The 22,607-nt window shown below is 38.8% G+C and overlaps 1 protein-coding gene across 3 annotated transcripts in view; it reads left to right on the forward strand.

The window, feature by feature from the left end:
• Positions 1 to 22,607, forward strand: part of LOC113065154 (metabotropic glutamate receptor 7) — a 168,673-nt gene that overhangs the window by 101,759 nt on the left and 44,307 nt on the right. For 2 of the 3 annotated variants that reach the window (XM_026236376.1, XM_026236375.1), the window contains exons 6-8: positions 3,108 to 3,224; positions 6,866 to 7,066; positions 14,461 to 14,600. In XM_026236376.1, the coding sequence (XP_026092161.1) occupies positions 3,108 to 3,224; positions 6,866 to 7,066; positions 14,461 to 14,600 (458 nt within the window). The remainder of the gene's footprint in view (positions 1 to 3,107; positions 3,225 to 6,865; positions 7,067 to 14,460; positions 14,601 to 22,607) is intronic. The other variant, XM_026236377.1, reaches the window with a different exon arrangement.

The raw sequence follows: 22,607 nt of genomic DNA on the forward strand, positions 1-22,607 counted from the left end.
AGAGTAATGTAGATTAGTTGTGGAATATTGTGATATTTTAATTTGTTAGTCTCTCATTCTGATGGCACCCATTCACTGCAGAGCATCGATTGGTGAGCAAGTGATAAAGCACCCTCCGCCGACAGCTGTTTCACTGTACTGAAATTTAAGATCACATGGTTTAGGTTTTTTTCTACGTTTTAAATTTTCCACATTTGCTCATAAAACTAATCTAAAGATGATTTAGATTTATATATAGTCGAATGGGAATTTTTTTTTTTTTTTTATCTGAGGGCTTTTGGCCAGAGCACTGTCAATCACTGCCTGATTCTTAGCCATATTGCCATATTGTAGGCTCTAAATTTGATAATGCATAATAATAAGAATTTGCCAGTTGGTGCTTGCGATGCAGATTTTTTCAAACAGTAGGAAGATAATTTAGATAATCTACCACAGAACATCTCTGTTCTATTTGCTCTGATGAATTTTGTGTGACTACTTAGGATGTAGCTAGTATGAGTAAAAAGTGCTTTCTCTGTGTCCAGATTCGACTGCAGTAATAATAACTGACACTTCAAATCAACATTTAAATGTCAACTTTTATTAGATGTAGTCTGAATGTTTGATGCCGGAAAATGTGTCAAAATGAATAACCTGATGAACCAAGTAAAATGCTTTATGTCTTAAGTTCTCACTCTGCATCAGACAGATTATATGTATATATATATATACAGCTATAAAATCTAAGCATCAAGTCTGTGGCCGATGAGTTGAGATCTCACTTCAAGAGACCAATCTACTTCAAGTGTAACTAAACAAGCCACACTGCACACTGGCATGCAATTAATGCATCCAGCTGCCACTGATTACAGCATCAGCATAGAAAGGCAGCAGATGCAATGCATACCTTGTTTTCACTGATGAGACGTTCCACTTGGAACTGGGACGCTGCGGAAGCCCCATCCTTCCCGAAGAAGGGTTCAGAAGCAAATATGAATATAAACATCCATTTAGGTGCATATGGAAAATTGGAGGTGATTGTAACCCTTTTGTTAATAGCTGAAGTCTGCCTGGGAAACATAGAGCTCCGAGGCTATATTGTGGACTTTACACACATAGGATTCATCAAGTGAAGGCCTGGATACTGAATGCTCTGCCACTTCTGGCCAGGGCCAGGGAGACCAGGGAGGATTTAACCTTCTCGCCCGCTAAGGAACCTGATGACCAGGTCATGCTTACCTACTGACTTCCCTTCCACGGGGTCATAGTTTGCAACAATCGCAGTGACATAGACTTTAATGATGAAGGGAGACTCCTCCTTTGCTCCAGCCCTTGCTGCAAAAAGCACAACCCTTATTGGGCAACTCCGGGGGTCTTCTTGACGAGAACACCACTCAACAAACAGATTTCACTTCTAGGCATAAGTGTATCTTGTAGACGGTGCTCTCGCCAAAGTGATGGTGTCCCATACCTCTTGAGGTAAGTCAACAAGAACCTCATTGTCAGGGACCAGACATTAAATTTCCAGAGATCTGGACACGGGTGCCACAGGGTGCCCCATCTCAGTAGATCAGTAGATCATTCCTCAGAAGAATCATTAGTTTGGGAAAACTCTAAACAACTGATATGCCAGTGCATATGGGGGCCCATCCATACACAAGACACTGCGTACCCATTGTGCGTGGCCCCCCAGCCGGTTGTGGAAGCATCTGTGTAAACCACGGGATGCCTGCGGGGACTCCTACCCAGAGAAATGTAAACTCTGACCACGGGGTGAAGGTTTGGTGACAGGCCAGTGTAACTTGGATCCTGTGAGTGCCGCGTTGCAATCTCAAGACTCAGCAATGAAGCCAGTGCTGAAGCGATCTCATATGCAGTATCCCTAATGGTGTAAGTGCTGCTGCAGCCACCATATGCCCCTGGAGCCTCTGAAATAGTTTCAGTGAAACCGCAGTCCTTGAACAAATTCACGCAGGTCAGCACTGACTGCACACGTTCCTCTGTGAGGCTTGCTGTCTGTCGACCGAATCCAACTCTATACTGAGATAACAGATCTTCTACGTAGGTGAGAGTTTGCTCTTTTCCCAGTTGACCCGAAGACCCAACAGGCCGAGGTTTTGGAGCATCAGGCCCCTGTGCTCGCACAACTGATCTTGGGACTGTGCTAGTATAAGCCAATCGTCGAGGTTGCGGTAGTTGAGGATGCAAACACTCTGCTGTCTGAGGGAGCAAGAACCCCCTCTGGGACTTTTGTGAAGACACAGGGAGACAGGGAGAGCCCGAAGGGCAGGACTTTATACTGGTATTCCCGTCTTTCGATCGCAAACCACAGAAATGGTCTGTGGTGTGGAAGGATAGACGCATGAGGTCCTTCAGGTCGATTGCTGCAAACCAATCTCGGGGACAGACGCACCCGAAGATGCATTTGTGCATCAAAATCTTGAATGTTAACCAGTGACAAGCCAGGTTCATTACCATCACCCAGCACCGGTTAATGACCGCATCCAGAAACCCCCGGATGATACGTTGTCTATAGCAAGACCCACAATGTCTTTACAAAGATGGAACGTCAAGTTTGCTACGCAACACTGTCTTTAAAAAGACGCGCCCACGAACGCTTTTTTAGTGACAAAGATATTTTAGTGTGCTGAAGCGCTCAGGGGAGATGGCCACCTAGGGGGTAGTGCAACCGAATTCGTGCAATCCACTCGACACTGGAAACCACCACAGCTGAAGGGCCATACCGCCAACAATAAAAGCTCTCAAAGGGCACACTGAACTCATTCAGTCTTCTCTCAGTGGAGTAATCAGGAGCAGAACGATGTGATCATTCGGCTTCTGCTGCCTTTATGTACTCACACTGTGATCAGTGGCAGGTGGATGCAATAACTGTATGACAATGTGCATTGGCTCTTTTAGTTACGCTGGAAATAAATTGGTCTTTCGAAGCGAGATCCCAATTCGACGGTCACAGATGTGACATTGAGAATGACAGACTAAAAAGGGAAATATAGATTCATATATATTTATATATGTAAGAATTTGTTTTATTGATCTTAAATTACAAAAGCAGAAATATATATTCATTCTCATTTATTTCTGTCTTAATTTGTATGTTCATCTATAAGTGTTTGGGCTGTTTAACCGCGGCCCCGACCAGCAACATCAAGCCACAACCCCCAGCACCCTCCAGCACTCCCAAGATATAATATGTTCCCGCGGCTATGATCTTGGATGGGCTGAGGGTGAGTAAATTTTTAGCAAATTTTAATTTGTGTGTGAACTATTCCTTTAACTTTCATGTAAGCAAAATAAATAAAGAAAAAAATAAAAGATTTGAAAAGAAAAAAAAAAAAACTGGACATTTCACACATTTAGAGAACTTAATGGGAACATTAGAAAAAAGTGATCTTAGATGTTAGAATCAGTTTTGATATTAACCACTTTAATCTTCACACACTATATTAAAACGTAATTGTACAAATTTAATAGTTAATTTACAAGTACATGTATACTAGGCTATTCGTAAAGAGTGGGTTATGTAAATGTAATACATTTTTCATCAATTTCATCATTGCATATCATGTTTTATGCACACATAAATTGAATAACACATCTATTTTGTGAATAACACATCTATAATTTCATTAATTAGTTGGTCCACAAAGTGGCATCACCGGCTCGGGCCATTGTTTCAGTCAAAAAATAAATTGAGGAGATGGAGCTAGAAGAAGATCCTGTAAACACAACAACAACAAATACTCGCATTTATAAGTGGGGTTAAAAGATACTCACAACTATAGTTGAAAGTAATTGTACTTTTATTTATTTTTTTAATCGGTCATAAATTCTGGATAGAAATAGCGTAGAGACTGGACATGGATGAAGCTTTAGTATGCATGTGTCGATCTACTATGTGCTCTTGTACATTTTAAAAGGGAATGTAGTTTGAATGGCTTTGCATTTGGCTTTTAAAATGAGTCTGCTGCTTAAGGTGTCCTGATGGAGCAGTACAAGCCAAATGTTTGTCAGTGTTGGCATGCTAAGCTGCATTGCTGTGCTGCGTAAAATCATCTATGGGTGTATGTGTTGGTTATCAGACTCTGCAAACAGTTTGAGGCACTAAGCATAGTCATTATGTAGACCCATTGGTGTTTTAGCTTGTGGATTCTGTATGTCTTTATTATTTGTCTGCTTATTTGTTTGTTTTATTGTTTGTGTTTTTGGACTGTGTTTGTCTTTAATAAAATATTGATTGATATGCATATTCTAGTCTTCGTCTCAAAACGAAGGATATTTTTTTGCTTCCGATGTAGAAAAAACTAATTTGCAAATGTTAAATACAGTGGAATTAGGTTATTTGCTGTTTACATCAGGTATGTGTTATTTGGTATTAACATCTGGCCTGTTTTTAGAAAAAAATAAAAAAATAAATCGAATTTATTTGCAGTTCAAATAGCATATGGCTGATACAGTTTAGGTGAAAACCACACATGTTGGAATCTGGCACTCCAATTAGCCTAAACATCTGGCAAGATCTAAGTTCCACAATAGTGTTTGTTTTTATCACTTAGACAAGAGAATCACATTTTTGAAGAAAAAGCATGACCGCAGTCAAAAAGACCATATATTCAGTGATTCAGGTTGTTTTCCAATTTGAGCTTTTGTTCGATTTCAAAGAATAGATCGTCCTAAAATTAACATTGACTAATCTTTATGCTATTTGGAGAAATTTAGCATTACTTAATTTGCTCATTAGTGGATCCTCTGCAGTGAATGGGTGCCATCAGAATGAGAAAACTGCTGATAAAAACATCACAATAATCCACAAGTAATCCCCACCACCCCAGTCCATCAATTAATGGCTTGTGAAGTGAAAAAAACTGTATGTTTGTAAGAAACAAACCATAACTTCTGGACTAATAATCCAATAAATAATCAATAATCCATAATAATGCTTCTTTCAGGGAAAAAGTCTGTCCCCTCTTGTACTCTCACATCAAAATTCTTCCACATATATGTTTAGAACTGTTTTGGTCGAGTTTCTGAGCAGGGTACTGTTTTCAGTCAATGGCAACTAGGTTTAATTGAAAAGTATTGTCCAAAATGATATGTGTCACAATACTAACAGCTTATTATTTTCTAATAGTTATTGTGACCTTCAGCGTGTCCGAACCTCTTCCAGAATGGGTTTTTTGTCACTGTCTGGGGTCATAGATGTCTATTGATCTGAATCCCTTAAGGCTTTCGGCTGACCCTGACAAGATGGCTGTCATAACCTTTCATTTGATGCCACCGGGATGTTGAGAAAGTGTAAAACCTATTTAACTGGCAAATCCATCTTGACAAGGTTTAGAAAACACGCATGCAGTGCCATTTATAATGGAATCCCCGACTTGGTTTGCTTTCCATTTATACCAAGGATGTCTAGTTAACCATTAGCATCTCAATTTCTGAGATCTAAAGTCAAAGGCACCAGAAATTAAAAAGTAACGTCCTTCAGGTTTAGGCTTTTTTTTCTCTAAGGGCGTCTTCAAGATATCAATCAATCATCCTGAAAGTAAATATCGTCTAAATAATGAGATCCACTCATCACAGATTGAAATCAAGTACCAGATGGCATTTTTTCAGACTTACTGAAAATATCTGAAGGCACTTTTGGATGGGCTGAAATTTTCCCAAGCTAGTTTTCCTGTTCTGTCAGGTAATATTAGAGTCTTCCATTCCTTCCTTATAGGAGTAGGGCCATTTATGATTAAGCTGTCTCAGAAAATACACATATTTGAGTTAGCCAAGGTTGATGGGACAGAAAGCCTTCTAAGCCAGCTGTAGTATGCTTAATGAAAGCAGTTGTAGTGGGAAGACAGACTATAAGAGTGTCCCTGAGGAAGCAGGACTGGCATCTAAGGGTGGGTGTCAGATCTGGACGACAGCAGAGCTAATTGGAGAAAAATTGCTAAGAATATCGCATAAACTCCATTGGCGTCCCATGAGATCCTCCACCAGTGGATTGGGGAAAAGCGAGTCTTAATATAACTGTCACGGCTTTTCCTCACAGTTTAAGGTGAGCCTAATGTCTGACCAAGACATTTTTAAGTAAAGGGAAGGTTAATCCTCGGTCAATACCCTGAAAAGGTTTATTTTTATTTGTGTGGAATACATTTTTCACTCGATACATAATGAATCATCTTGACTGATTGACATTTCTGAAGAGAAAAGCCGTTTAGTCAAAAATATCCTGCAGATTTGTCACAACAATGACTCTATTAATCTATGTCTATTAGCACTGAGGCTAATCTGTATGCTAATCTACTCATAAACATTGACAAAATTCACTTTTAGAAGACATGTGCTTTTATATATAAGATATTGGACAAATATTCACATGCCAATGTGAATGTCCTTGCAACTGACTAGCCGTTAGCTAGCCGTTAGCTGCTCACAAAAGCAGATTAAATTGCTACAGTGTGGATGTTTAAAAGAGTAAATACCATTTTTAACCTTAAATATTTATTACATTTTACTCCCCAACACTGCCTGGTAGCAATTACTGCAAATAAATCTCTTTAAACCTTAAGTTGGAGACAACTGAGACAACTTTAGAGACCAAAGTAAGATAAGCACCTACAATTTCAGGCATTGCTTTTCACTGCGTTAAAGATAGCGGCCAAAACATGCCAAGATTTGTCAAATGAAAGATTGTTCCTAAAGTGTGTGCTAGCTTCAAATGTTTGTTTTGTTGCTCTCCCTCACATATTTCTTCAAAAGCTTCCAGAGCTGACTCCATTTCTCTGTGTTTAGATTCTCCTACGAGAGCATTTAGGCACACGTTTCGCTTCAAAGTCTTTGCTCTACTTTGCTTTTTTGTTTTGTTTCTTCCTTCCAGGACAAGAACGGATAGGAATAGACTCACATTACGAGCAGGAAGGGAAGGTGCAGTTTGTGATAGACGCGGTGTATGCCATGGCTCATGCCCTGCACAACATGCAGAAGGATCTTTGTCCCGACCAGTCAGGCGTTTGTGGAGAGATGGAGCACGCTGGTGGCAAGAAACTCCTCAAGTACATCCGATCGGTCAGCTTCAACGGTGAGTCCACCAAAGCTCATGACATCAGATAAATGCCACAATGAGGCAAAGACATCTTGGAAATATTAATTTGGTTATACTTTATTTTAAGGTGACATTATTACAGTGTAATTACATGTACGTACATACTATTGGGTTCGGACTAATATTGGTATTATTATTACTATTATTATTGTTGTTGTCTTAGGAAAAACAAAATTTACGTCTACTTTGACAGAATGGTTTGGACAATACTGAGCAAACATTTCTTTTTAAAGCAACCTTTGTTGGTGCTTCTTGCATGGGACTTTCTGAATACGTTATATCCCAAACCTGCCTTTGTGTTGGAGCACTGAAAGAGGAAACTCCCAAGAAGAAAGGAAATCTCTCGTTAATGCATCTTAATGAAGTGAAACTTTCATAGTCCTGCACCAGAGCACAGTCAGATCAAAGTGCAACCGCACCTTTGATGTCTGTGTCATGATGAGAAAATAGTATCGGAGGTAAATGTGTGTTCTGACTTAAGGCCTGGTGAACGAGACTCCAAACAGACTCGACAAAATACTAGTTTTTAATTACTAGAATGCAAAGACTGCAAGTTTTATGCACTAAACAATGTAAATTTGTATTATTAGTAGTATTATTTATTTATTTATTATTATTATAGGTTTTTTTTTGGTTTTGAAGAAAAACACTGACACATACAATAGTACAAAAATTACAAATCCTAATAATTCAATATTCTTGGCATTGCGAGGAATCGATTTCATTTATATTTTGTGCAATTTTAAAGTAAAAAAAAAAAAGAAGAAAAGATAATATAAGCTTTTGATCAAATGTTTACCATCGCTGAAAAGTCTTTTATGATGAGCATTTGTTTTATTCTAGTCCATAAAACACAAAAGAACAAGAAAACATCTTTAAATAATATTGCTTCAGCTGTCACTAAATTGTTTTCTGTAGTGTTCTTATGAAGTAAACAGCCATGTTTGAATATCATATGCCAGCATTTTGACTTTTGCTTTCCATCTGATATTGTTTTCTGTTTCACCATAATCGTTTACTGATACTAATAAGCTAATAAGTATAATTTATGAGCATTGCATGCACAATAAGAAAACCTTCCCTCTGGCATGCATATATAATACATAGATATATTCAGAATGTAAGTGCATGCATGACAGACTTTATTTTGAAATGCAATTTTCAAATGTTGCCAGTTGGAATTTATGTATGCATGATTTGCATATATAAGTTTTAAAACATAAATTGATGAATCATCTTTTGGTTCATGGAATATTGAATTCATCAATAGATGTTATTGTATGAAGCTTAAACATTTTCTGAGTGAAAAATAGAAATAGTGATCAAATTAAAACAATATGTTCTATTAATATAGCCAGTTTAAGGAATATGACATATAAAATTCAAACAATTTATCTATCATAGTGAAGAAAATGGTGTTAGCAGTATTGAATTATTGAAACTCATTAAATAGTTTGGAATTATAATTAAGCTGGCTGACAGAGTGAATTAATTACATTACATTACATTAAAGTAGATATTGCTGAAAGTGCATGTCACAACTAACCTGTTTATCTAGTACTGCTCTTATTCATCAAATGGTGCAGTCCTGTTTTTGTCTGCTGGTTATTTATGCATGATGAAAGGATGTGCCACAGACACGGGGAGATGAGAATTAAAAAAAATTAAGAAAGAAATGCATAAAAAGAGAGAACATACTGCTTGAAGTTGGGCGACTGACAGTTCTGCTGTTTTTTCAAAGGGTTTCCTTCAGCAAAAATATATATAAAAAAAATTTTCAGTTGCTTCTTGCATACTAATAATTAATATAATTAAGAAGTTCCCATCCTTGTCTTATATCTACAGTGCAATCACTGTATAATATTGAGATTGGAAGTCTCTGAGTAGCATAGAAGTGTAATAGGTGAATTCACTGATGTGTTGTGATGTAACTGGGACATTTTGCTCCTGGGTTTTTAAAGACTTGTATGAGGTGAAATATATTAAAGCCCATTTCCACCATGGAAGGAAAGAAGGAAGGACTAAATAGGTAATTTGTTTTTATCTCACAATTCTGACTTTTTTCTTGCCATTCTAAATTTATATTGAAAATGTATGTCTGTAAATAGTAAAAAAAGAAAAGGAGATGTGAGTTGGTTGATTCAGTAAATTAACTCGAGGCAGGGTAATCAAAATGTCAGTCTACTTATTTTTTTTACAGTCTATGGTCTACACCTGTTGATGAGCTAACGTTAACATGCACTGTTGCTAGGTAACTGCAGTAGCAGCACAACGTTACAGGTAGGTTATGTGCTGTATGAAAGGCCAGGTGATTTTGATTTGTTGGTGATAAAAGGGAAGAAGAGTACATGATAAATAGTGAATACAGTTTGAATATTATCAAGTTAAATGTTCTTCTTGTAGGAGCCAAATTGCATGTTGTTATTTGTTTAGAATATTTTTTAACATGGTCACATCATCACATGGGTGTGGTTTCATATTATTTACCTGCTCACTTTTGTGGTGGGAGAGAAACAGAATCAGGCCCTGATTGTTTTCTGTTGACTGTTATAATATAGTTTCAGTTGTGATGAACTTTTGTTTATTTTTTTTTATGCCATGCTTTCATATCAGAGAACAGATGAGGTGAAGCTGCTTAAAGACAGGGAGGGTGAGACAGGGAGAAGTAGCTCAGAGTTGCAGGTATGTGCTGTGTAAATGGTCAGGTAATTACTTTTAATTATGTCATGTCAGAAACAGGCTAGCACATTTTCATATTTCATAGGTGAGACAGGGAAAATTTTTAGTGAACGTTTTTGACTTTATAAAATTATTCTCTCAAGTCTTGGGTATTCAACAAATAAAGTAATACATTTTTTCCTTCTACATAGTAGCATATTATTCTTTTTGGCAGAATTTATCATTATAAACAACTTAATTATTTCCTGGTTTTTGTATCACCATAGTCCCTAACTGTATGTGAATGGAGGAAATGGGATTCAAATCGAAAAAAATTTTCCCCATTTTGTGTCCCCCCCACTTCTCAAACCAAAGTTACACCCTTGGTATAGTATATATAATAATAGTATTTTATATATTTATTCACAATGCTCCCCTCCGGGAATGTGCGTCCTGCGCCATGCAACATCCAATTCCAAGACCCATGGCATATCATGCATAATGAGAGGCAATGGTGGATCAGGGGACTCAGGAGGCCGTGGTGGATCTGGGGACTCAGGAGGCCGTGATGGATCTGGGGACTCAGGAGGCCATGGTGGATCAGGGGACTCAGGAGGCCATGGTGGATCAGGGGACTCAGGAGGCCGTGGTGGATCTGGGGACTCAGGAGGCCGTGGTGGATCAGGGGACTCAGGAGGCCTTGGTGGATCAGGGGACTCAGGAGGCCGTGGTGGATCAGGGGACTCAGGAGTCCGTGGTGGATCAGGGGACTCAGGAGTCCGTGGGGGATCAGGAGACTCAGGATGTCATGGTGGATCAGGGGACTCAGGAGTCCATGGTGGATCAAGGGACACAGGAGGCCATGGTGGATCAGGGGACTCAGGAGACCATGGTGGATCAGGGGACTCAGGAGGCCATGGTGGATCAGGGGACTAAGGACTCCATGGTGGATCAGGGACACAGGAGGCCATGGTGGATCAGGGGACTCAGGAGGCCATGGTGGATCAGGGGACTCAGGAGGCCATGGTGGATCAGGGGACTCAGGAGACCCTGGTGGATCAGGGGACTCAGGAGACCATGGTGGATCAGGGGACTCAGGAGGCCGTGGTGGATCTGGGGACTCAGGAGGCCATGGTGGATCAAGGGACACAGGAGGCCATGGTGGATCAAGGGACACAGGAGGCCATGGTGGATCAGGGGACTCAGGAGTCCATGGTGGATCAAGGGACACAGGAGGCCATGGTGGATCAGGGGACTCAGGAGACCATGGTGGATCAGGGGACTCAGGAGGCCATGGTGGATCAGGGACTAAGGACTCCATGGTGGATCAGGGACACAGGAGGCCATGGTGGATCAGGGGACTCAGGAAGCCATGGTGGATCAGGGGACTCAGGAGTCCGTGGTGGATCAGGAAACTCAGGAGGCCATGGTGGATCAGGGGACTCAGGAGTCCATGGTGGATCAAGGGACACAGGAGGCCATGGTGGATCAGGGGACTCAGGAGACCATGGTGGATCAGGGGACTCAGGAGGCCATGGTGGATCAGGGGACTAAGGACTCCATGGTGGATCCAGGGACACAGGAGGCCATGGTGGATCAGGGGACTCAGGATGCCATGGTGGGTCAAGGGACACATGAGGCCATGGTGGATCAGGGGACTCAGGAGACCATGGTGGATCAGGGGACTCAGGAGACCATGGTGGATCAGGGGACTCAGGAGGCCATGGTGGATCAGGGGACTCAGGAGACCATGGTGGATCAGGGGACTCAGGAGGCCATGGTGGATCAGGGGACTCAGGAGACCATGGTGGATCAGGGGACTCAGGAGGCCATGGTGGATCAGGGGACTGACAGGATTTTTCAGAAAAATTAATATAAGACGTAGTCAGCCAGACGATGAACATTATTAACAGCAATTATTATATGATGCAGTCACACTTGTAGCAATAATTGTTAGTTCTGTTTGTTGATTCAGGGTTAGCATCATCTGGGGTCCTCTGAGGGTCAGCATGATCTCTTCTCAGGTGTTCTGGATCCAGACTGGAGCTTGTGTAAATCCTAGTTAAATATAGAAACAAATAGAGACATCATTAGCAAAGTTGCTGTTCCAACAAAGTTACATTAATTTGTTTAACCCAAGCTAAATAATAAGAATGTGCATTTGATCAGATGCAAATGCAGTCACAATTTAAGACAGTCTGTCTGAAAACCTTACATTGGTACATAAAAGCATTTATAGTTGAGGAAACTTTTTAATGTGTTATTGCTGAAGTTACTGGCAGGAAGGTTCATGTTAATTCAGTTTGAAGTGGAAGGCTGTTATTTGTGGAATTCAGCGTTTTCCAGGCCTTTATCCTCTCTTTAAGTGTTGCTAGTGTGTAATTGTTCTCTACCTCTAAGTCTAACTAAATCTATTAGTTGAAGAGGACATTCCTCCCTCATTCCCATGATGCCCTCTTAACAAAACCAGACAAACAATATGGATCTGAGCAGGCAGCGATTCACACCAAAGTCACTAAATAATGAAGGGACTAAAATATACTCAAGCAGGTTCCCTTTCAGTCGGTCACTCTCGACGCCACGTCGGATGACCGACGAATATGGGATATCACTTCGATAGACCAATCTACTTCGAGTGTAAACTAAACGAGCCAATTCACATTTGCATGCAATTATTGCATCCAGCTGCCGCTGATCACTGCGTGAGTATAAGAGGGCAGCAGGTGCAATGCATACCAGCTTTTCGCTTCGGAGCCGAGTGTTAGTATTGCTCTGCTCAACTGTGTCTGCTGTGAACTACGAGTTCAGCATGCTCTCGGAAGCTTCGTGTGTTGGCGAGACGGCGCTTCAGCGGCGGTCGTTCCTGTGTCGAGTGGATTGCACACTTCAGGTTGCACTACCCCTGTCGTGTTGCAAGCGGCCAATTCCCCTGTGCGCCTCAGAACTAAAAGAGCATTTCCTAAAGAACAAATTTCTCTAAAAGAGCTTCACGGGTGCGTCTTTATAAAGACGACGGATCGTCCTTATAAGGATGCAGGGAACCAACCCTCTGGGGACCACCACTCCTCTAGCACCTCCGATCCTGTTGAGCAACCCACGGAACGCGCTGGGTGGGAAGGTCTCCTGTGTTCTCACCTCAAATGGGTAGTGGCACTGAGAGGCCCCGGTTAGTGTCGGCTTGCTAAAACTGCTCCAGAGTGTCCGTGCTGTAGACCCTGTTGAGATCCTCCATCACCCTAGGCAGCTGGACGCGGCGGAACGTCTGGCGCTAGGCCTTCATGATGAATCCGTGAGAACCATGGAAGGCTGGGCTCCATATTGAGACCTAAGCGGTACTCGTATGTGTATAGTCCACGGTATAGCCTTAGAGCCCGTGTTTCCCCGGCAGACTTCTGCCTTCCCAAGAGGGTTTTATTCACCTCAAATTTTTCCGTATACTCCTAAACGGATGCTATATGTGTATTTGCCTCCAAGACCTCCTTCGGGAAGGATGGGGCTTCCGCAGCGTCCCGGCTCCAAGCGTACCGGGTACGTTTTCCCAGTGTTATCCAATCTCACCCAGTGAGGTAGTGCTTTGACAATGGTGAGTGGAGCTACTTGTTCTGAGCCCCGGCCTACACCTAATAGGGGTGCAGGCGGCTTGCACAGGGCACTGGAAGGGGCAGCACCCATGGCGCTTTGATAGGGATCCCATATTCGTCGGTCATCCGACGTGACGTCAAGAGTGACCGACTGAAAGGGAATGTCTCGGTTACGTATGGTAACCCTCGTTCCCTGAAGGAGGCGCCACGTCCCGTCGCCATCATTGCACCTGCTGCCCTCTTATACTCACGCAGTGATCAGCGGCAGCTGGATGAAATAATTGCATGCCAATGTGCATTGGCTCGTTTAGTTTACACTCGAAGTAGATTGGTCTATCGAAACGATATCCTGACGTGGCATCTCCGTTCCCTCCTTCAGGGAACAAGGGTTACCATACGTAACTGAGACGTTTTTATCCACCCATGTTTCTCAATGCAACAATCTCTTGTATTTTGCTGAATCTTACCTTAATTACTTTCACTGCCACTTTTTTCCCCTCTGTCTTCATGCCTGACATAGTTTTAAAAGAGGCTTCTTGGATTAGGATTACATTCAAAACAATCCAATATTTTGGTTGAATAAACAAATAAATGAATAAATAAAGTTAGAGGATTTTATGGGTCACTGATGTTCAGTTTTATGTCCAGATATGTAAATGTAAACTTGAATACACAAACACTATCAAAATAGTGCTACCAATAGCTACCTTCCACAGCCATCAGTTCCCAGTATTATAAGTGTGATGAGGATGTGTCAGCAGCCCACAGTGAATGGCTGACACTTCATCTGTGCTCGAGAAAGCCACACTGTGGATTGTGTTTTGGCAGACTTGTGATCTTGAGTGCCAAGCCCTGCAGGTAAAGTTCTTCAAACAATCGGTTGGCGATGACTGTCAGGTCTTGTCGGTCTCCGCCGTTGGCCTGAGATGCATATTTTGTTTGTATTTCTGTCACAACCAAACTAACTTTCATCTCGGTACAGAGTGGAAATGAAATAAATGGGTTCTTGTTGTATGTGAGGCATGTCAGGGCTTTTTTTTTTTTTTTTTTTTTTTATGTATGATTGATACTCAATATTTTCATCTGACAATTTTGAAGGTAAGTCTCTAAGTCTGATTCTTTCTTTCGTAGGGAGCGCGGGGACGTCCGTCACGTTCAATCGGAATGGCGATGCACCTGGACGATACGATCTTTTCCAGTACCAGATGAATATCAACAGCACTCCCATATATAAAGTTATTGGACAGTGGACAGAAACTCTCAAACTTCGCGTGAGTAAATTTGATCAACATGAAGCCTCGACATGAGATAAAAATGGTTCAGATTCATCCATCAAATGTTCGCAATGTGATTGCATTCTATTGGTCTAGTTGTGTTTTACACACTTTAATGGCATTTATATTGTTTATTATTCAGCTTCAGAAAAATACGTTAGAATGGGAGCTTTTTGTTCCTTATTCCGTTGTATTTATCTAGTCTTGATTGTAGGCTGTTAATTCATTCATTCATTCATTCATTTACACTCCTTAAATTTAATGTTGTTTATATCATTTATCATTTTGTTTAAACAAATAAATGTTCATACAAATTGTTTATTTATTTAGCCCTTCATGAATCTGAATACATTACATTCATAATAATTTATATTATTTATTCCATTAAAAAAAAACAAATCACATAAATATTTTGACTTTTTTTTTTACTTTTAAACTACAATCGTCCAAACTAAATGTTTAGTCAGACAGTATATTTGTGCTTTACCATTTATAATGTTGCTGATTCATATTTATATTGTGAGGAAGATAGTTAATAAAAAACATTCAGTAATAAAATAGAAATAGATTAATGACAAGCAATGCAAAAACAAATACAATAACAAGATGCAACTAAAATTAACCGTGCTTTTAGGTTTTTTAGGTAGGTTAAACAGTAATTTTCGGGTACATAAATACCACAGAAACAGAATAATCTATTTAACTTTAGTCTTCAGTGGATAAATAAACATTAATGACAGCAGATAGTAGCATGCTTATTTAGGTTGCTGTCTCTTTAAGACTTCATGCACGGATCAAACTGTTATACATAAGTATTGTTTCTCAACTGTTTGCATTAACTTAATAGCTTGTGTATCGCCAGTGTTTAGTATAAATTGACTGTTTACATGAATACTCGTTAAGATGGGCACTTTGACATATTTTTGTATGTATTTAACTGTTTACATGGCAAGAGGCAGCTCACAGAGAGGGTCACAGAGTGCACAAGTATGGAATTGAGAACTTGAATTTTATAATTGTAAGACCCGAAAGCACGTGCAAATGATACATTCAGTCATCTGTCGCAAGCGTCTTTCACGTTGAAATATTAAAAGGAATTTCCTTTGTTACAAGCATGGAAACTGCAGGAATCAGTAGAATTATGCGCATTCCCACGCTGAAAAAAAAAAAAAGTTTTCATATTTAGTTTACTTTTATACTTTTTGTTTTGTTTGTTTTTTTAATATTAATCCATGTGTAATAGTAATAGTAAAACATAAAATGCATTATATTCAATGTAGGCATTATATACATAATATTTTATTCATTACCCCGAATTAGTTTTATATCTTTTATTCCTCCATTTCCTTCATTCCATAAATCAGCACTTTATAGCCATTTACTCCACTTACACGTGTCTGGTTTAATTCCCATTATTTTGATTCTGATGGTTCTTGAATCTCTTTCTACACCCAGCAGTTGTGCAGAGCAGTTAAACATAATATAATTTAGTTCAGATAATTGCTAAGGACATTTAAAAAGATTTATTTTAATAATCAGGGCTTCATAAAACCATAACCTCTGATTGAACCATAGATCATATGTTAAAGTATATGAGAAACCCTTGCCCTGGGCCGTACAGGTTATTATATGTGCATTAATAATATCAGCAACCGGTTAATGTTGATGCATGCTGGGATTATTGAGCATGCACACAGCAGCCATAAATAAAGCTCAATTCAAATAAAACAAAATCAAGGTCCGTTCACAGTCTGATTATGAAGTCTCACTCTCAACATGACTGTAAATCCAGATGTACACTATGTGAGTTCAGGAGGTTGTGAACCCTTGTACATATTACAAGTCAGTTAACCTGTTAATCGCGTTAAAACTAAAATTTATTATTTTTTATTATTATTATTATTTTTTTTTTTGGTGTTTTGTTTTATTTATTTATTTTTTAAATGTGTGTTCGGTTATTTTTTGTTGTTGTTGTTTTTAATGCCTTTTTTGTTGTTTGTGTGTGTTGCTTTGTATTGTTTTATGTTTTGTAATTTTGTTTTGTGTTTTATTGTTATATATTTTTTGTTTTGTTTTGTTCCATGTTTGTGTTGCTTTGTTTTGTATATTGTAAGTTTGTTATTTTGTGTTTTTGTTTTATGTTTTGCTTTGTTTTGTTTGTTGTATATTGTAAGTTTGTGATTTTGTGTTTTTGTTTTATGTTTTGCTTTGTTTGTTGTTGTTTTGTTTTTAAGGTTTTTGTACTTTTTTGTTGTTTTAAATTTATGTTTCTTTTTTTCTTCTTAGGTTTGTGTCCTTTTACCTTCACTGAAAAAGGAAATGTTATTATTTCTTTTTTTTTTTGACCCAACTTCACTATTTATCACTAATTATTATCAGTCCACATGAGACTGTGAAATTAACTTTCATAAAGTAATGTATTGAAATGCATTGACTAAGCATCCACATCTACAGTATGTTCATGCACTTGCATAAAGTATATTTTTGACCTTAGCCATTTGTTCTAAAGTCTTTAGTTTGTTCTCCTCTGTGTAATTAAACTTCTTAGATTAGTTCCTTGTTAATTGTCATCGAAAATCAGATAAGATCAGCTTTCATGACATAAGATCACATGATCGTTACACAAGGACTTATTTTATTTTATTTTTGTAGTGATTTACATCAGAATGAAATATTTTAGTATTGTCATGTCTGCTCTTGCAGTAGATAACATATCACTGTTTCACTTTATTCATCATTTGCATTTCTTATATTTAAATTTAGTCAAGAGGTTCATTATTAATTATTCTTAAAATTCTAGTAAAGCATTTGCTGTCTTGTGACATTATCTGAACCCGCCTGCTGAATCTCATTCACAACAGCTCAGTGTAATTCCCTGACATCTGGTTGTAATTCATCCAAAAGTTTTATCGTTCTTTTATTTCCATGAAGGCAAAGAATAATTATATTTGTTGTGGGAAGTATGAGTCTCATCATTTGAACTTAATATTTGTCAAGCTGTGTTCTTGCTTGGCCTCAATAATGTTCTAAATGGATTTGTCTTGCATTGGGGGGAATCCTTTTTCATGCTAAGCCTATGAGAAGATTTGTTATTAGAGGAGAGAAGAAGAGAGAAAGTGAGGGAGAGAATGCTGTCCACTTGTGATTCACATTTTCCAGCCTCTGTTGAGTCACAGATGAGGAATCTGACTGAGTTGTGTCCAAAGATTGCCCTAAGGATCCTGAAGCAAATGTCATTTACGCCTCAACCCCCATCCTCTACCCTTCACTGAGGTGAAATCGGTGAAACGGCGAGAGAGTGGTACAAACCGTCCTACAGGGATTTCCAGAGTTCCTCGACAAACTGCCGATCATACAAGAATTAAAACGGCCTGAAAAATATTCTACACGAATCAGAACACAATTTGTTATAAATTAGCAAAACAAAATTTTTCGGTCACATTCGTTGTTTTGGGTTTCTTTAGGTTACATGATCAAGACTGAAGGATTCTACTAATAATACCGTATTTTCCGCACTATAAGACGCACTTAAAAGTCTTTAATTAAAAAAAAATAAAAAAAAACGACAGTGCGCCTTATAATCCGGAGCGCATTATATATGGATCAAGGCGCTCTGTCAAAATGTTGACATTCCCTTTAGCACAGCTCCATCTAGTGGATGCGTAACGCAAACCCAGTCAAACGTTTGACTGCTGTGTCTTTTATTTGATGTGCTTTATAATCCGGTGCGCCTTATAGTGCGGAAAATACGGTAATTTGTTCTTATTTTATAACGAGTATTACTACTAAATAGTGTTTTCTATTTGATTTTATTATTATTATTTTTAACTCCACTCAAGTATGTGAATGCTTTATTTGACTTGAAATCACTGTTGAATGCGCGCTTGCTTTTTACATTAAATTTTGACTTTTGCAATCACACGTACTCTGTGTACTACGGAGCGGCAGTACTTACCACACATTGTCATGGCAGCGAGCAAGAGTTTGTGGAAAATCTTATTTAGCAAGTGTCTTTTTTTCTTTCTTTTTTTATGTGTATGTTTACATTAGGTTTAACACCGTTTGAAGACACTCATTGTAAGACAATGCCCCCAATACTGAGGCTCGTTAGTGCCACAATAACTCCTTTGAATCACAGATGATGATCTTTCTCAAACGATTGTGGGTTTTTCAATGCACCAAGAACTTGTGTGGTTCTTTGAGCCCCATATTGCTTATTCTCAACACTTCCTTTTCATTTTAAATTCAGAAAACATCTTACATTAACATGTTTTAGCTGTTAGCATGCTATGCTGTGGGAATGTTTCCAAAATTGAGAATAGACGAGGTAGCTTAGTGAAAGAGAACAATCTGAATTATGCATTAATGTTCTAAAATTTGCTTAAGGGTGGATAATTTGCGCTAATTGCATTCTTAGCATTGCCACAAGGAATGCTATAACAACTGTTAGCATAAACTGTCTGCTTCTTTGGTCTGTTTCCTCTATTGTCATGGCAGAGAGCAAGTTTTTTTTTTTTTTTTTTTACATATTCCGTGTGTTTCCGCATGTTTACATTTGGTTTCATGACATTTGAAAGCAGCTCTATCGTCCCCCTGAGAACTGAAGCTTGTTAGCGTCACAATAGCTCCTGTGAGTCACAGATGAGCATCCGTCTCTAAGGTTCGCCTACGTCTTTCGAAGCAAATGACATTTACGCCTCATCCTTGGCTCTCCCCACAGAGAGCATTGAAGAAACGAAGAGAAAGTCCCACAAACGGTCCTACAGGGCTGGAGCTGCAGGGATTCTTTGTCTCTCCTCACCGTTTTCTCACTGCAAAAGCGGCCCTGCTTTTGGCGCCATTTCAGAAAGCATCAAGTTATATTTTTTTCCTCACTCTGGGCACAGACGGTCCTGTTGCAATGAGCTGTACTGGGAACGCTGATACTGAATGCACACCTACTGACTCTTAACGGATGCTAGCAGGAGACAACAGCGGGTTGTTGGGTTTATCCTTCTTCCTTAGTGGGTCTGCGAGTTGAATCCATTCCAGAGTTACAGTGCAGTTGTTTCTTATTGAATTCATCAGGATGTGTCAAGGAAAAGGGCTCTAATGTGTTTTTTTGCGTGCTGCAGAGGAATTCATATTTAATAACATTATGTATTCTTGATTTGCCTAGGAATTGCATTTTCGGAAAAAAAGATCTGAATTTCAAAAGAGGTAGCTAGCTTGCTTCTGCAAACAGCTTGAGTACATCGGTTTTTTACGTCACTGATCTTTTTACCTGTGAATTGGCACGTGCTTTATACTTTTTGGTTCACAAGATTTCGGGATGTAGTGTGACAGATGAGTCAGTGAGTGCAGAATTAAGTGACAAATGAGCAGATTTTCTTGGAGACCTTTATAATTCCTCACAGGTGCCGTATGACATATTTCGAACAACTTTTCTACTGCATGATGTGAAACAATCACAGCTGATTGGAAGATATTTGGTCGTGAGTGAGATTTTGGACCAATGGGATTTGACTTTGGGTGGGGCTTGAGTGTTGATCTTATGCAGTGTTCCAGTCTTTACCATTGCCTTAATGAGTCAGATGAAAGGCATCGTGATATATCACACGGATGCTTCCAGGGATGTTGACATTTGGGATGTGGTTGCACATCCTTCTCTTAATATTTTTTTTTTCTTGATTTTATAGACATTTTCATGTCCATGTACAGAACCAGCGGGGCATGTTATGCAGTATTTGAACTTGATAGTGAGAAGAAAAAAAAATGTGTTGTGTTGTAATTTAAGCAAGCTTTTCAGTTTATATTTTATATTAGGTGTCTTTAAATGCTATTTACTGTACTGTCCAAATAAATGAATTATTAGGTGCAGTGTTCCTGTTATATTTATGCTAAATTGCAAATGCACTTGTTGCTATGGTTGCTAAAGTTATGTTTTGGGACAGGTTTGCTGATTTGAGTTATATTAGTAAATATATGCAATTTATTTATTTATTTATTTATAAATGTATTTATTTATTTATTAATTTGTTAATTTGTTCATTCATTAATTAGTTTAATAAATCAATATTAATTCAATGTAAAAACATGTATATATGCAATAAGTACACTGTATCTATTGATTAATTTAAATTTAAGTATATAGTAGTTAAAGACCCTTAATATAAAGTGGGACCAGATTTACTATAAATGGTTAAACCAGATTTTAGCAGCATTATTCAAGCTCAGGTACATCTACATTATTTATTTATTTATTTATGTATGTATTATTATTTATTTTCTTATTTTATTTTTGTTTAGCAAAGACACATTGATCAAAGGTGACTGCAAAGACATTAAATAATTCAAAATATTTTAATTTCAAATAAATTGTTCATTTGAACATTCATTTTGGATTTTTTGTTGTTGTTTTTTAAGGAAATAATAAACTGTTTGGAATATTGATTAGAAGATGAAGAAATGTTAAGAAAACTAATTAAACATTTTTAGCAATACACAATGAAGCTACATATATGTCGGGGATATTCAAAGTCTGCTAATTCCAACTTCATGCTAGCCATGATGAAACGTCTGCTTCATCCCTACAACTCTGCACTGAGTTGATTTTGTGCCAGAATAGCGTATTGATGTATTCACTGTTTGCTGTTATGCCAACCTTCGTCACAATAGACTGAATAAGGGCCGGCAATCTTAATTAGCTTATCATTGTATACTTTCCCTAATACCAACAGGGTATGATTATGCACTTCCCCAGAGTTTCAAACTTTGATTAGTCTGGGATAATCGAGCCTATAGCCGATGAGCCAATTATGTCTGTCTCGGGGACAGAGCCAGTGCGTCTTCTGTAACTTGAGGGATTACATTTGAACTTTATTGGGCTGTGAGTCATACCAAATGTCTTTTGTGATTGCATTTTATTATACAATTCAGATATGTAGGTCAGTTTTTATAAATTAATTGATTAGTATTATACATACATATTTGACTGCAGAATACTCTAATTTAGTTTTTAAACAAAATCTTAAACAAATCTTAAACAAAATCAGTGATGTAGTTTTGTAAAAATGTAATTCATAAATAAATCATACATATACACACACACATTTAGACATTTAGCAGACAAAAAAAAAAAAAAGGAATAGTGCAAGCTAGTGTTAGAGGTTAGAAATCAGACATGGGAAGAACAAACACTAGGGAAATGCTCGGAAATGCTAGACTGGGCTAAACAAGACTTCACAATCATTGAGAGTACAAAGACAATATATATATATATATATATATATATATATATATATATATATATATATATATATATATATATATATATATATATATATAGGGGAGTGGTAATTGGGAACACCTGGTGGTGATTAGCTGTAAGCATGGAATTATGGGAAATGAAGTTTGAAACTCCATGAACTCCTGTAGAGGGCACTCCACTCAGGACTCTTAATAAAAACGGCTGATGATCATGACATAGCCAACCATCCATCCAGGACCATCACAGTCGAGCAGACGGGATCGAAGCCCACCAGGGCGGAGCAGAGGACCACCACAGTTGAGTAGATGGGCCAGAAGCCCACCAAGGATGAGCAGAGGACCAGCACCGTGGAGTCGAGGGCACAGGAGAGGCAAGTCTGGTCAGGTAAGAATGAAAAAAAGAACAAGAAACAGATTAATGGCGGCTTCCGTGGCCATATTAAGGCAGTTAGAGAGTTCCCAAATAGCCTCCATACCCATGACAGGACAGGCCGTGAGTTCATGGATGGCGTCCGTGGCCGTGACAGGACAGGCAGTGAGTTCATATACAGCCTCCATAGCCATGACAGGACAGGACAGGACAAGAGTTCATGAATGGATACTACTGACACCTCCGAAGGTTCAGCAGCAGTTACCGCCACCTCTGGAGATTCCACAACAGTAACAGTCTCCTTTACAATACAATACAACAAAGCAATACAACAGGCTGAGAGAATATTGCTGGGCATAACAGACAGGACGAGACGAGGCTCTGGA

This window comes from Carassius auratus, chromosome 47 (assembly GCF_003368295.1).
Source record: "Carassius auratus strain Wakin chromosome 47, ASM336829v1, whole genome shotgun sequence".
NCBI lineage: Eukaryota > Metazoa > Chordata > Actinopteri > Cypriniformes > Cyprinidae > Carassius > Carassius auratus.